Source organism: Schistocerca nitens, chromosome 5 (genome assembly GCF_023898315.1).
Source record: "Schistocerca nitens isolate TAMUIC-IGC-003100 chromosome 5, iqSchNite1.1, whole genome shotgun sequence".
NCBI classification, from domain to species: domain Eukaryota; kingdom Metazoa; phylum Arthropoda; class Insecta; order Orthoptera; family Acrididae; genus Schistocerca; species Schistocerca nitens.
Window position 1 is genome coordinate 288,204,869 of NC_064618.1, and position 16,539 is coordinate 288,221,407.

The following is a 16,539-nucleotide window of genomic DNA, read 5'->3' on the forward strand; positions in this document are numbered from 1 at the left end:
TAATGCCTAGTTATTTAGCTGAATTGACAGCCTTTAGATTTGTGTGATTTATCGTGTAATCAAAATTGAACAGATTCCTTTTAGTACTCATGTGGATAACTTGACAACTTTTATTGTTTAGAGCCGATTGCTGCTTTTCACACCACACAGATAACATGTCTAAATCATTGTGCAACTGGTTTTGATTTTCTGATAGCTTTACTAGACAGTAAATGACAGCATCATTTGCAAACAATCTAAAAGGACTGCTCACATAGTCTCCTGATTCATTTATATAGATTAGGAGCAACAGAAGTCCATAACACTTGCTTGGGGAAGGCTGAATGTAACTTTCTGTCTTAATTGATGACTTTCCATCAGTTATACGAACTATGACTTTCTGACAGGAAATCATGAATTCGTCACACAGCAGAGATGATACTCCATAGGCAAGCAATTCAGTTAGAAGCCATTTGTGAGGAATTGTGTCAAAAGCTTTCTAGAAATGTAGATATATGGAATCAATTTGAGATCTCCTGTCGATAGCATTCATTACTTCACATGACTAAAGAGCTAGTTGTGTTTCACAAGAATAGTATTTTCTGAATCCATGGTGACTATGTGTCAATAAATTGTTTTCTTCGAGGTAATGCATAATGTACACACACAGTATATATTCCACAATCCTACTGCAAACAGATTTCTTGTAAGTTACAAGCTCAGGGCCATAGATTTAAAGAAAACAAATGCGATAACCAGTCTATAACCCCCATCTCATTTGCACTGAACCCAACACAAGAACAGAAGAAGTAGGTCAACAGAATAATATTGCAGATTGCAAGCCATGATTTTTCAAGCCACACACCCCTCACCCTTACGAATTGACCTCCATAAGCTGTCGTCCCAACACCACCACATGGACCCATTGCCGTTGACACTTCTCATAATCAGACAATACAACATACTTTAGCAGAAACAAGGTAGTACTTGGCATTTCCTCATTCAACATGAAGCTGTTATAATTCACAGTAAGGTCCATGACAGGTTCACAAGGGCCACCTCTAGGTACAGTTAGAAATAATAACACATACAGCATCTTTCTGGACAGAAAAATTCAACACAAGAGGACATCTCATCGAACAATACCTTTTCCTAAATGACCTTAAAGGTGACTTTCAATTACACTTGTGTCATACATGCCAGAATATCACTATATCATGAACCAAAGCTGATGCCCAGTACCAAATGTTCCAGTTAACTTTACATTTTAATATGTTGTGGTAATGAGTTCTACTAAAACTCTGGTACCTCTTAATTCCTTGTCAGATGAGTGCATTTAGCAAGGTATTTCATCATTACTAAACTTTGTTTCTATGGAAGTACTTACCAGTAAGCCCTTCCTTCATTCCTAAACAGGTAATTTTTTAGCTATCCACATTCACATCAAGAGAATGCATGTAACAGTGTACCCTAATATTGCCATATATGGAAGTGACAGGCTCAAGGTGTCTCCAGGATCAATTGTATTACACGTCTCACATGTTGGTTAGATACTATCAGATAATGGATTCAACGGTTTTGGATACTAGATAAATATGTATTTCGTAATACATTTTTAAAACATCCTTCTGAAAGCTGTCAAATAGTGTGCTACTGGCTTCTTTGAGATGTTCTCCCAAGCATCTTCTGTTAAATTATAATTAATTTTTATGAAGCGTATTTTCAGCATGATTGGAGAACACACCTGTTTTCAAATATCCTACACATGCTACAGAGAATATAATGTATGAATGTTTCTATTTGATCATCTGTAGTAATCATCTGGTCTATAAATATCTTATTAAAATCGATATTTGTGATTTTTGCTGTTACAGCAGAATATAGTAACATTTTGAAAATACATTATAATGATTATAAAGATTTCTTGATGTCAGCTGCAGTACAGCAGATAAATTGTTTTTATAAGCTGTGCAGTTGTAGTTGCAAGTGTTGTCTATAAAAAAAAGTTTGTGCAGCTCCCATTATTGCAAAATTTAACCTGTATTTGGAAGAATAACTATTGTAACTATTTATAAATTGTTTGAAACCCTTTCAGTGTCCTGAGATATTGTTGTGTAAACATCATGGCTCACTACAAAGGAGCAGCGAGTGAAGCTGGCAGAGCAATGCAGCTTATGAAGAAAAGAGAAAAAGCTCAACAAGAAATTGAATTTCGGAAAAAGAAGATTGAGGAAGATTTGAAAATATCCAACATTGAAAATAAATTTGCTGCTCATTATGATGCTGTTGAGCAGCAACTTAAGGTGAGTACAACAGTATTATTATATTTTTTTCTATTAGCACAACATAATAAATAAATAGAAGGAAAAAACTCAATTATATTTTGTTCCTGCTTTCTGTATCTGAATTGTATGCTTATAAATGCAGCCATTTTTATGTAATTGCCATTTAGTATACAGTTTGATATCAGTGAATTTGTTGAGAGAGGAATGAGTCAAGGTTATAGCTCATATTCAGTCTGTTTATTCAACAAATGATAGTCAAACCGATAAGAAATTTGTGGAGGTAATTAAAGTTCAGGCAGAAAAAATAAAACTTTGACATTTGCTGTGATGATATAAGTCTGCCAGAGATGGCAAAGGACTTGGAAGATCAGTTGGACAGAAAATAAATTGTAAGATTAATATCAATAAAAGTAAAGCAGTGGTAATGGAATGTGGTTGAATTAAATATGGCAGTGCTGCTGGAATTATACTGCCTGACAACTAAAGTGAAACACCCAGAAGACATGATTGGCTGTCAATGTAACTCCATATATTTTCACTCCTTTGGTGATTATGTAAATGATTAGAGCTACAATTCACCATGATGAGTAGAACAACCAGCAGAGTACACTAGTTTCATTCAGGTTTAATGTTGTTGCAAGGCTTCCTAGGGTATACAAGGGGCATGAACAGTGCCGTGTGTTGAGTGATGACTGTGAAGTAAATGGAGATTCCACATACTCATGTGAGACAGTGCTATCTGCACCTGACTGAGTTTGAAATTGACTCATTGTGTGTCTTCATTTGGCCAGTTGGTCAAATTGTGCAATATCCAGATTTGAGGGCCATTTAGATGTGACAGTGCCCCAGTGTTGGACTGCATGAAAAAGTGTGGGAATGCTTACCCATCATTAAGATTCCAGGCTACCACATGTGACCACGCAAGGGAGAATTGCTGTAGTGTACATGAAGCACTTCAAAACCCTTTCACATCTTCACCTACTATCCAAGAACAAATAATGGACCCTCTGCAACTTTCTGTGTCATCTCACATCATTGGACAGGTACTAGTAGCAGCTGAATAAAGAATTTCACTCCCAAGTGTAGACTCCATTAACACCACAACACAAAAGGATAGGTTCAGATGGTGCTGTGACAAGCGAATATGGACTGCTGATGAATTGTGTTGCATGGTGTTCAGTGACAAATCAGGGTTCTGCACTGCCATTGATGATAATTGTCAACAGGTGTAGCTGCGACCTGGGAAGGGGTCCCAATCTTCCAATGTTTTGGAAAAACACAACAGCGTTACTCCTGTTGTCAAGGTGTGGGGCAGCCATCAGGCATGACTTCAGGTCATGGCTGGTAGTGATTGAGGAAGCTCCGACACTACATTGGTACATGACTGACATCCAGTGTCCTCATGTGTTACTTCTCATATGACAGTGTTGTGTTGTCATTTTTCAACAAGACAATGCTCATCCAAATACACCCTGGGACATCTGGGAAAAACCCAGAATTTTTTTCATCTTAGGAATATCTGGGAAAAACATAGGAATTTTTCATTGTTTAAATTCGGTTAAATTTTTTAATATTGACTGATAAGAACTGGTACTCCAACAAATAGTTTTACTTTAGCCCAGTACTTCAGAAAAATACTGCAGTGGTAAAACATAAATGAGATAATAACATCAAAATATAACTTTAGTCACAAAGAAAATGTGCCATTTACAACAACAAAACACAGTTACACAAGCATCTGCCGACAGCAAAATGTGTCAAAGACTATGCAATATTTCGTAACAACAAACTACTTTCAATGCAAGGCCCATGTTTTGATGAGCTTGATGTCACAACTGTTTACATTTCTTGCAAGTCCGGGAAAATATTGCGAATGGTGATTTGAGAAGTGTTACTTTCAAAGTAAATTTCCTTTTATGGATGATACATGTGAGAATGTGCAAATAATTTTTTAAATCATGGAGCATTATACTCTCATTCAAAACTTAACACTTAGGACCAACCATTTAGAAAAATTATAAACCCAGAACATGAGCAATTTATGCCATTATTTCAAATTTTACTGGCATGTTTGTGTTTGATATGTCTAACAGGGTAACACACGCTCAAAAAGACCAAGCTTAAAGATCAGTTTTCATATTTATTTTCTTTAATAGATTACAAATTATGCAATAACGACAACAGAAATTATAATTATCCTCCAAAGAAGGGCGGAGCGAGTTCTTGAGCAATTTTACACATAATTGGCTTTTCGTAGATAAGTCAAAGTGGCCGACGGAACATATATTTAACCACATAAGCCACAAAATGTTCGGTGCATATCAGTGAAATTTATAACTGTGCTTGTCAGAAATATTCGGCTGCTGCAATTTAAGCTGTGCTCCGGACAGTGGTTTACTGGTCAGGTCCCCCTGCGGGTTCGGGGGTAAGAATAGGCCCGCAGTATTCCTGCCTGTCGTAAGAGGCGACTAAAAGGAGTCTCAAACGTTTCGGCCTTAATGTGATGGTCCCCTCTTGGGTTTGACCTCCATTTTTCCAAATTTCCGTTGTTAGTGCGTGCCATTTGGGGAAGGACGCCTTACGTGGTGTTTTTCTACTGGTCCATCATGCACCACCGTCTTGCATGCTACCTATTGTCGTGTGGCGGGATTTACACCCAACGTCTTCTGGGTTGCCTCCTCCTCGTCTTGTGCGCAATCCCCTTCTTAGCGCCCCCCGACAACTGTGGACCCTTTCAACACCTAAAATCCAGCACGGTAGCCAGTCCGTTGTGGTGGGGTCATCATGTACCCCCTTGGTGGTTGCCCCCTGACCACGCAGGGATCCCACTACAGATGCCAGAGCTGTTTCCTCCCCATGCATGCCAAGGAGTATGTGCCCATCTTGTCTGGGGCACGGGGACTCCGGGCAACGGGATATCGGCCAGGTACCCGTTGCTTTGGCTGGGTGGCGCCCTTGGGGAGAGCCCTCGTTCGGAGTAGGTGGCATCTGGGCGGATGTGGCGCAATGAAGCGCAATAAATCACACCAAGCTGGTGGTCGCACAGCCACCAGCATCTCTAAGCGAGGCAGAGTTGACTTTGATGTTGTGCAATATGACCCTCAGTCGTTCCCCTCGTTGGCTGCGCCGTGGGAGGGACGCAGATCTAGTGCCAAGCAGGAGCCTTACGTACCACAATACCTTATCTGCAGCAGGACTGATGGTGACTCCTTTCTTACGATGAAGCCTCTGTTTTTTGTGGAACACCTGGAGGATAAGTTTGGGGAAGTGGTGGGGTTGTCTAAAATGAGGAATGGGTCCATCCTCCTCAAGACGTCCTCCCCAGCCCAGTCACGAGCGTTGCTCTTGTGTGATAAGCTGGGTGACGTCCCTGTTACCGTCACTCCCCACAGTAGCTTAAATATGGTCCAGGGGATTATTTACCATCGTGACCTATTGTTACAATCTGCCGACGAGCTGAGAGCCGACTTGGAACGACGTGGTGTACATTTTGTCTGTCGTGTACATACAGGACCCAAGACTAACAGGGTGGCCACCGGTGCCTTTATCTTGGCCTTCGAGGGTGCTGTATTGCCCGAGAAGGTCAAAGTAATGGTTTACCGTTGTGACGTCAAGCCATACGTCCCTCTCCTGATGCGGTGCTTCCAGTGCTGGTCATATGTCCTCCCGTTGCCCATCGAGCGCCACATGTTGAGATTGCAGACGCCCCTCTCATCCCGATTCTCCATGTGCGCCTCCGCCTGTATGTGTCAACTGTGGGGAGCACCACTCTCCATGCTCGCCAGATTGCCCCATTATTCATAAGGAGCGGAAGATAATGGAATTTAAGACCCTGGACCGGCTTACTTATCGAGAGGCAAAACTGAAATTTGAAAGGTTGTATCCTGCTTCCCTTCAAACATCTCGCGAGCGGCGGTTGTCACCTCATCTGTGCCGCCTTCAGTGGGCCCTCGGGGCCGTGCATCTCTGTCTGCCCCCCTCGTGTCTGGGGGCAAGCCTTCCTCTGTTGCCCCCTTAGGAGTTGGGGGCAAACCCTCTTCTGTCGCTCCCCCCACGCTTACTTCGGGAGTGACATCTGCTCCAAAACCAGGGGGCTTGATCCCTCCCCCTCCTTCTCCACCGGCGTTGCCTCTGCCGGTTCCTCTATCGCGGAAGGGGTCCCTCGGGGCTCTCCCTTCCTCCATTTCTTCTCCTCCCCAGCCGGATGTCAGCCAGTGGCTGAAGGTTCCGCCACCTGCTGGTCGTAGGGCTTCTGCGTCGTCGTCGGCCTCCGACGCTCCTTCAGAGAAGCTCTCCCAGCCCTCTAACCCTAAGGACAGACGCGAGTAGAAGGAATGGAACGTGTCCAAGAAGAAGGACGTTCCGGCGGTTTCAGTACCGCCTGCTGTAAATAGTTCTGGCTCCGGGGATGCGGTGGAGATCCTCGCCTCTGCCGCGGATCTCACCCTCACGGAACCCTCGGGGGCCTTTCCTACGGACACAGCTGACTCTCCCCCGGTGGCGGCAGTTGGCTCTGAGGCGCTGTCTGCCTCTTAGTTACCTTCACGCCTTCCCAGTCCCTTCCTGCTTCCATTCTCCAGTGGAACTGCGGCAGTTATTTCCGCCACCTGCCTGCGCTCTGGATGCTTCTGAGTGTTACCCCTGTTCTCTGCATTGCTCTGCAGGAAACTTGATTTCCAGCAATGCGGACCCCCGCCCTTCGCGGTTATCGGGGATACTATAAGAACCGCGCTGCCTGTCAACGAGCGTCAGGTGGGGTTTGCCTCTTTGTTCACCACTCTGTCTGTAGCTCGCCAGTACCCCTTCTGACGCCTTTAGAGGCAGTCGCTGCCAGGGTTGAGCTCTCGCCGGCTATTACTGTTTGCTCTGTTTACATTCCTCCAGATGGGGAGCTCCCCCGACATGTTTTGGCTGCGCTGCTGGCTCAACTCCCGCCACCATTGCTGCTTCTGGACGATTTCAGTGCCTGCAACCCTCTGTGGGGTGGGACTGTCTCTGATGACCGCGGTCGTGCCGTGGAGCATGTGTTGGCTCAGCTCGATCTTAGCCTCTTGAACACTGGTGCTTTCACGCATTTCAGTGTGGCCCATGGCTCGTTCTCAGCCATCGATCTCTCTCTTTGCAGCCCCGGACTTGTCCCATCCCTCCACTGAAGAGTGCATCCTGACCTGTGTAGTAGTGACCATTTACCCATCTATTTGTCACTGCCCCAGTGTCATTCTTCTGGGCACCTGCCCCACTGGGCTCTCAACAGGGCTGACTGGCCGGCTTTTACTTCCGCTGCCACCATTGCGTCTCCCCCACAGGGTGACATTGACGAGGTGGTCCGTGTCTTGACCACGTCAATCATTTCTGCGGCCGAGGCTGCCATCCCCCGCTCTTCTGGTCTCCCTCGGAGGAAGGCTGTACCCTGGTGGTCGCCGGAGATTGCTGAGGCTATTCGCGACCATAGGCGGGCTCTCCAGCATCATAGGCGGCACCCGTCTCTGGAGACCCTCATCGCCTTTAAGAGGCTCCGTGCCTTGGCCCGTCGTCTTATTGCACGGCGTAAGCAGGAGTGCTGGGAGAGGTATGTCTCATCCTTGGGCTCCCGTGTCTCTCCCTCGCTCATGTGGTCCCGGATCCGGCAGATTTATGGATACCGGACCTCTATAGGTGTCCCTGGGATCTCCCTGGACGGCGCTGTTTGCACGGACGCTGCTGCCATTGCTGAATGCCTTGCCGTGCACTTTGCTACGAGCTCTGCAACTGCAACTTACCCCGCCGCCTTTCGCTCTCTAAAGGAGTGAGCCGAGCAGACGCCATTATCATTCCACACGCGTCGTTCTGAAAAATACAATGCTCCTTTCAGCGAGAGGGAATTCCTCGCTGCCCTCGCCGATTGCCCTGCTACAGCACCAGGACCAGACTCCATCCACGCGCAGATGCTGAAGCATCTCTCCAGGGACTGCCAGAGACACATCCTCACCATCATTAACTGCATTTGGAGTGAGGGTGTGTTCCCGTCGAAATGGCAAGAGGGTGTTATTGTCCCCATCTTGAAGCCCGGTGCGGACCCACTGGCAGTGGACAGCTATCGTCCCATTACCCTCACCAATGTTTTGTGCAAATTGCTCGAACGTATGGTGGGGCAGCGTTTGTGTTGGGTCCTTGAGTCGCGCGGTCTCCTCGCTCCATCCCAGGGTGGCTTCCGTCGGGGCCGGTCTGCTGCGGACAATTTGGTGCGGCTGGAATCTGCTATCCGTACGGCCTTTGCCCGACGTCAGCATCTCATTGCTGTATTTTTTGATCTGCGGAAGGCGTATGACACCACATGGAGGCATCACATCCTTGCTACGTTGCATGAGTGGGGTCTTCGTGGTCAGCTCCCGGCTTTTCTTCAAACCTTTCTATTGAGCCGCTCTTTCCGGGTGCAAGTCGGTGCCGCCTCTAGTTCATCTTATATACAGGAAAATGGGGTCCCGCAGGGCTCGGTGTTGAGCGTCTCCTTATTTCTAGTGGTCATTAATGGTCTGGCTACAGCCATGGGGTCGTCGGTGTCTCCTTCTTTGTATGCCGACGACTTCTGCATCTCATTTAGCTCAACAACTCCAGGAGTCGCCGAACGCAGGCTGCAAGTAGCCATTCGCAAGGCAGCATCATGGGCTCTGACTCATGGTTTTCAGTTCTCTGCAGCCAAGACTCGAGTTATGCACTTCTGCAGGTGTCGGACGGTCCACCCTCATCCTGAACTTTACCTTGACGGCCACACACTTGAAGTGGTAGACACTTGCCGCTTCTTAGGCCTCGTCTTTGATGCCCGGCTCACATGGGTTCCTCATATTACTCAGCTGAACCAAAAGTGCTGGCGGCACCTCAACGCCCTCCGCTGCCTGAGCCACACGTCTTGGGGTGCAGATCGCTGCACGCAGTTGAGATTGTACAGAGCCCTTGTGCAGTCCAGGCTTGATTATGGGAGCCTGGCCTATGGGTCTGCATCCCCCTCAGTGTTGACGTTGTTGGACCCCATACACCACTGTGGGGTTCGGCTTGCAACTGGCGCTTTTCGTACGAGCCCCGTGGATAGTCTAGTGGTGGAGGCCGGGGTTCCCCCGCTGCGGATTCGCCGCCATCGACTGCCCGCCGACTATGCTGTCCACGTGCATTGCTCGCCGGGCCATCCCAATCGTCGCCTGCTTTTCCCTGCCATGGTCCTCCATCTGCCCGAACGGCGACCTAGGTCTGGGCTTTCCATTGCTGTCCGCGTCCAGTCCCTGCTGTTGGAACTGAGGTCATTCCCTCTTCTGCCTCCCTTCCGGGTCCATGCACCTACGCCTCCCTGGTGTCTGCCCCGGCCGTCCATCCATCTGGACTTGGCACGGGGACCCAAGGACTCGGTTCCGCCTATGGTCCTTCGTCGCCGTTTTCTTGCGCTCCTCCCCTCATTTTCGGGCTGTGAGACTGTCTACACTGATGGTTCCCTGGTTGATGGTCGTACTGCCTACGCTTTCGCTCACGCTGCCCTTGTTGAACAGCGCTCCTTGCCGGCTGGCTGCAGTATTTTTACTGCAGAGCTGGTGGCCATCTTGCGCACTCTTGAGCATATGCATTCCTGCTCAGGTATGTCCATCGTCATCTGCAGTGACTCCCTGAGCAGCCTCCAGGCTATCGACCGCTGCTATACCTCTTCTCCTCTGGTATCGTCTATTCAGGAGTCTGTTTCTGCCATTACCCGCTCTGGTCGTTCGGTGGTCTTTGTTTGGATGCCAGGTCACGTTGGCATCCCGGGGAACGAACGTGTCAACAGTCTGGCCAAAGGGGCGATCAACGCCCCAGCTTTGGAGATCGGCCTCCCGGCTATGATCTGCAGTTGGTGTTGCGCCGTAAGGTGCTTGGGATGTGGAATGATGAGTGGTGTGGCCTGACATCCCCGAATAAATTGCGAGCTGTTAAGGAGTCGACTGATGTATGGCGGTCCTCCCTGTGGGCTTCTCGCAGGGACTCTGTCGTCCTGTGTCGGCTTCGCATCGGCCATACCTACCTGACGCACGGCCATCTTTTGCGTCAGGAGGATCCCCCCCCCTGTGTCGGTGTGGGTCCCGGCTGACGGTCGCCCACATTTTGTTGGAGTGTTCCCAACTGCGCACCCTCTGGCAGTCTTTTAATCTCCCGGGCACTTTGCCTTTGGTTTTATGCGACGATGCCTCCATGGCTGACGACGTTTTAAATTTTATCCATGGTAGTCCTTTTTATGGTTCCATTTAGGGAGGTCCTGCACCTTTCCCTTTCGTGTCTCTTGTCCTCGAGTCTCTCATACTTGGTTGCTGTTTTGGTGTGTAGTCGGATGGTTGACTCTTTCCCTTTTTTTTGTTCTCGTGGTCAGTCAACCAGTCTCCGGCCATCTTCTTTTCTTCTGTTTCTTTCTGTCTGGTGTTCATCTGTACTCTTCTTATCTGTAGTGTTCGTTGCCGCATTTGTTTTCTTTCAGTGCCTGGGGGGGAGTCTCCTTCCCCCTGGTGTTTTACCTGCTCCGCAAATTTTCGGCTCGCCTGTTTTTGGAATGGGGGACTGATGACCTTCGCTGTTTAGTCCCCCTTAAACATCCCAACAGCCACCACTGGCCAGGTAACCATTGCAGTGGCTGGGTGGTGTCTGGGGAGAGAACCCCCATTTGGCGTGGGTGGTACCATGATGGAAGATTCACACATGAAGCAAATTAAACTTCCTTACGTTGGCAGCCACAAGGACCCAACATAAAATGGAAAAGGTTATTACAGTCCAGAGACATATGACCCCACAATGTTTCCTTCCCTGCCTATACCACGGGAAGAGGGACAAGCCAGATGTCTGGATGCAAAATACTAAAATACTTCATCCAATTCTTTGTCTGTACTGGGACTTACAGGGATACTTTTACTGCTATGGAACTTTTTTTAAATTGCAGATTTGGGGAAGTTGAATCTCTGGGGAAAATGCAAAATGGTTTTTTATTAATGAAAACTTCCTCTGCTGCCCAATCTACATCTCTTCAGGCATGCGATAGTCTAGGTGTCATAACTATGACTATTACCTCATACAAATGTGTGAACATGGTCTAAGGAGTCATCTTCCACAGAGATGGTACACTTGAAACAGACCAGGAACTCTGGATTAATGCCCAACGGCAAGGCATACATTTTATTAGACGTGTACAAACAGGACCCAATGATAATTGTACATATACGGGTGCCTTTATCTTGGCCATTGAAGGGACTGTCCTCCCGGAGACGGTTATGGTCATGGTGTAAAGGTGTGATGTGAAGCCATGTGTCCCACCACCTATGAGTTGCTTCAGATGTTTATGCTTTGACCATAAGTCATCCTGTTGCATGGGGGACCCAAAATGTGGAGATTGTGGACGATAACTCAACATAGGTAGTCCTTGTGAATATCCACCTTTGTATTCCAGCTGTTTGGAACATCACTCTCCACATTCACTAATTTGCCCAGTTTTCGAGAAAGAACAGAAGTTCCAGAAACACAAATATCTACTGAGACATGGAAGAAATATGAATATCTACATCCTGTGGAAATGACAATCAGTTACACTAGCGTAATTACCATTGACTCCCTATCTCTACCTTCCCCAAACCAAATCTACCACCAATGTCTTCTCCCATGGTAACCATGGTAGCTTCTTCAGGAACCACTTCCTGCACCTTGCCAAGGAAACACTCTTCATTGGTGTTTTACCCATGAGAGGATTCCTTCTCAGGATCCCTCTCCTCAGCAACCCTTGGCCTAGAGGCCCGACGCAAACAATGGCTGAGGGAATCACAGCCTGTAGTTCCCAGGGCTGTTCACTCTTCATCTGTCCCTATGCTCAATGTAGATAGCCCCTTGAATGAATGAACCTTGCCCACCAAAGGTTATGCAGGGAAAGAAGAAGAAGAAGAAATGGGTCAAGGCTTTTCTGGTGCCCACGGTGGTGCCAGATCCCCCCATGCAGTCAGATTGTGAGCTGATGTTTGTGGATGTGGTTCCTTCGCCACTGGTGACAGGCAGTGATCCTGATCCTTTCACACTTAACGTGGCCACCAGCCATGTGATCATTCAGCAGAATTGTAATGCATAGTGCTGTTACGTTTCGGAAGTACAACACCTAATTTCCTCTTATGTGGTTTGCATTGCACTCCAAGGAACACACTTCACTGTTGACCATTGTCCAATGCTCTGTGGTTGTCTTGCACTCTGTCAGAACCCCAGTGGTTTTGAGAGGTCATCTGGAGAAGCCTGTTGTTCGGTTCGTACAGATGTCATCAGTGAATGGATTCTCCTCTGTACGTCATTGGAGGGACGATAGCAGTGCAGGTGCAAACAACCTCAGTGATTACGATTTGCATCATTTACCTAACTCCAGGCAGGCCACTTACCTAAGTAACTGATGACATTAATCCAACAAAAGTCTCCTCCTTTCCTCTTTCTTGGGAACTTCAACTCTCACCACCTCTCATGGGGGAGTACCACTTCATCTAGTAGGGGCATCCTAATTTACCAGCTTCTCATAGACCACAATCTGTATCTCTTTTATGATTGTTCTCCTACCCATTTCAGTGCCGCCCATGGCACCTTTTCAGCTGCTGATCTAACAATCTCTTCCCCCAATCTTATGGCTTAGCAATTTTGGTGACTTCATGATGACCTTTGTGACAGTGACGAGTTTCCAATGATCCTGTCATTACCTTGCCACCACCAGACACACTGACTACCACATTAGACACTCCACAGAGCCAATTGGCTTTTGTATGGCTCTACTTATTACATTTGCTGTCTCTCTGTCTGATTGTATTGATGAGATTGTGTAAAATGTCTCAGATGTAATCATCCACACTTCACGAACTGCTGATCACATTTGTACAGCTCCTCCCCCCCCCCCTCCCCCTCTCCTTCCCCCTTCCACTGTTAACCAGTGCTGTGGTGGGCCAAAGTCATAGCAGTAGCTGTTCAGTGTCACTGACAAGCCCTGGACTGATTCAAATGACATTCTTTGCGGACCAACCTTATCACTTTTAAGTGACTTAATGCTAGGGCCCACTATTTAATCAAACACAGTAAGAAGAAATTCTGGGAGCACTATGTCTCTTGTCTGGAGACATATGCTTCTTCATCTCAATTGCGGGCTGAGCTCCTTTGTCTTATGGGCCACCAATGTGCAACAGCTGTTCTGTGTCTTGTTGCACAGAGTGGTCTTCATTCCGATTCATTGTTTCTTGCAGAACCCCTTGCAACCCACTTTGCTACAGCATCAGTGTCCTTTTCCTATCTGGCTACCTGTCTGCTGCAGAAGCAAGAAGTTAAAGACATCTCTTCATGTTTCACTCCCCACCAAGCTGAAACCTATAATGAACCTATCAGACTGATAACTACTTCAGGCCCTTGCCTCATCCCACAACACAGCCACAAGCCCTGATTCAATTCACTGTCAGATGATTCACATGAATTTTCCCGAATAGAAACATCTCTTCAGGGTCTTCGACTAGCTCCAAGGTGCCTCCCCCTCATAATGATGAGAAAGCATAACTGTCCCAATCCTTAAGCCATGCTGGAAAGGTTGGTTGCCTGCAGATTATGCTGGATTCTCATGCCTCGGGACTTTTTATCCCACTGTCAGAGTTGTTTCTGAGGGGGGGGGGGGGGGGGGGGTCGATCCACAATCAGCCATCTGCTTAGGTTGAAAACAGCAACACACCTTATCGCAGTCTTTCATGATCTGCATAAAGTGTATAACACTGCTTGGTGACGTTACATTCTCTTCACCCTCCATAACTGGGACTTCTGAGGCATCCTATCAATTTTTATTCATCATTTTTTATCCCACTGGTTGTTCCTGCTTAGAATTGGTACTTCACTCAGGTCCCCATGGATCCATGAGAAAGGTGTTCCAAAGTGCTGTGTGTTGAGTATCACCATTTTCCTCATCATCATTAATGAGCTAGTGACTTCTTTTGGGCCGCAGATCACACCTGTTGTGTGTGTCGAAGATGGGTCATGTACTTCTGCCATTGTACCACAGTCTATCGAGACTCGGAACTCTACTTACGTACCCAGCATCTGGAAGTTGTAGCACAGTCATCTTTCTAGGGCCTCCTTTTTGATAAAATGCTGACCTGTCTGCCCCGTATTTATCACCTGAAGATTAGCTGCATCTGGAAGCTTCCTTGTCCACCTATCTTGGGGTATGGATCATGCTACTCTTATCCATATTTACTGGGCCTTGGTTTCATCCCGACTGGTCTATGGTTGCCAGGTTTATAGCCTGATGGTTCCTGCAGCTTTAAGACTGTTAGACCCAGTCCACCACTGTGATGTGCATTTGGTCTTTTGGACTAGCCTCATGGACATGTCCTTGCCAAAGCTGGTATCTTTCCACATCAGATTCGACAGTGCCATCTCTTGGTTTCCTATGCAATCACTATTTGATAATTCCGTGATCATTCCATGTACACAGTTCTCTTTGCATATAACGGGGTGTCATTGTCCTGATACCCATCTTCAGGTGGGATTACCAGTTGGAATGTGCCTTACTTCCCTCTGCCAAGATTTCCATCTCTCCTCCCTGGTCCGTGCTCCCTGTGTTTTCTCACATACACCCCCTTGGATGGTGCCCAGACCACAGATTAGGACCAATCACTTCCAGAGTCCTAAAGTCTCGGTTGCCCCCATAACCTTTCAGCATCTGTTTTGTCCTGTTCTTCAAGTGTTCTAGGATTCTCTTTACTATGTTTCAATATGTACTAACTCAATGAGCACTCTTCAGGCTATTGACCGACACTAATCTTGCCACCATTTGGTCTCCCCATTCATGACCACCCCACTGACCATCATCATGCTGCCTGCTCAGTTGTTTTTCCCAAGTCATGTGGGTATCCAGGGGATGAACTGGCTGACTGTTTGGTTGGAGCAGCACTTGCTCTCTGTTAGTGTTGCCAACTTCTGATGCACATCTGCAGGTGTACTCGAGAACTGTGCTGAGTGGATGGAACATCTGGTGGGCTACTGCCCCATGCAATAAACTCCGCACAATCAAGGAGACTACTGCAGCATGGTGCTCCTCCTTTGGCTTCTCCCAGAAGGATTCCACAGTCCTATGCCATCTCCCCATCAGTCATACAAGGTTAACCCATAGTTTTCTTTTGTGTAATTAGCCACTCTACATTGTGGTTGTGGAGTCTTACTGACAGAAGCTTAAATCTTAGTGGAATGCCCTCTCCATTTGACCCTCTGTGCTAAGTATGGACTTGTTAATTCATTGCATCTAATATTGGTGGATAATTCATGGATGGTTGAACTGGTTCTCAGTTTTCCCCAAGAAAGTGGCTTTTATTCGCAGTTATGATATTTTAATCTGTCTCCGGAGCAGGTGCAGAGTGGTTGGGGATGGGGCGTCTCCCACTATATGCTATCCTTTCATCCCTCTTTGACTCTCTTTTAATTGCTTTTAATTTAGATTAGGTTAGTGTCTTTTCTGCCGCACCCAATTGTCTGGGTGTTGCAATTTGTTGAATAGTGGGTGTTCTTGATTGGAATGGATCAGGGGTGGGACGTTTCCTGTCATATGCAGAGCCCCAGGGACCCCACCTGGTGACTTCGCATGTTCTGCATCATGTTTTTATTCTCTTGATGGTCAAAAAGAGGTCAGGTTTTTAACCTTCTTGCTTTTATTGTTATGAATCCTTTCGCATGTTCTGCATCATGTTTTTATTCTTTTGATGGTCAAAAAGAGGTCAGGTTTTTAACCTTCTTGCTTTTATTGTTATGAATCCCCTGACTAGGTCTTATAATCTCATCGCTGGACATGTCTACTTGCTGATGCACCACTCTTGGATCGAGGAACTGATGACCCTGTTGTTTGGTCCCTTACCCCCACCCTCCCCCAACCAGCCAGCCAACCAACCGACCATCCTGCAGCACTGAGGAATCATCAGTCTGTTAGTGGGGGTAAGAGTGTGACGGGGGATGGGGGAATTGCAGAGGGTGACACATTGTGAGGCATCAAGGCATTGTCAGTTTGCTAATAGAGTGAAGTTTACATTCATATATTAGACAAAATTGTCACCAAAGGCCTCCACTGAATTACTGTTAAAAATGTGAATTGTTGGGTGAAGGTATTGAAAATGTTCTGGGTCTATGAGAGGCTTTGCTCCTAGTGAACTTTTCTACAATGCACTAGAATGAGTGTTGATTAAAATTCTGTGTGATTGCTGCGGGAAAGATACCAACTCCACCTCTGTTTTATCCAAATTACTAGACATGAGGC

The 16,539-nt window shown here is 46.8% G+C and overlaps 1 protein-coding gene across 3 annotated transcripts in view; it reads left to right on the forward strand.

Moving 5' to 3' along the window:
• Positions 1–16,539, forward strand: part of LOC126259165 (protein FAM50 homolog) — a 135,851-nt gene that overhangs the window by 19,863 nt on the left and 99,449 nt on the right. For all 3 annotated transcript variants that reach the window (XR_007546476.1, XM_049955724.1, XM_049955723.1), the window contains exon 2: positions 2,075–2,282. Coding sequence is in view for 2 of the 3 variants with exons in the window: in XM_049955724.1 (XP_049811681.1) it covers positions 2,103–2,282 (180 nt within the window). In the remaining variant the exon portion in view is untranslated. The remainder of the gene's footprint in view (positions 1–2,074; positions 2,283–16,539) is intronic.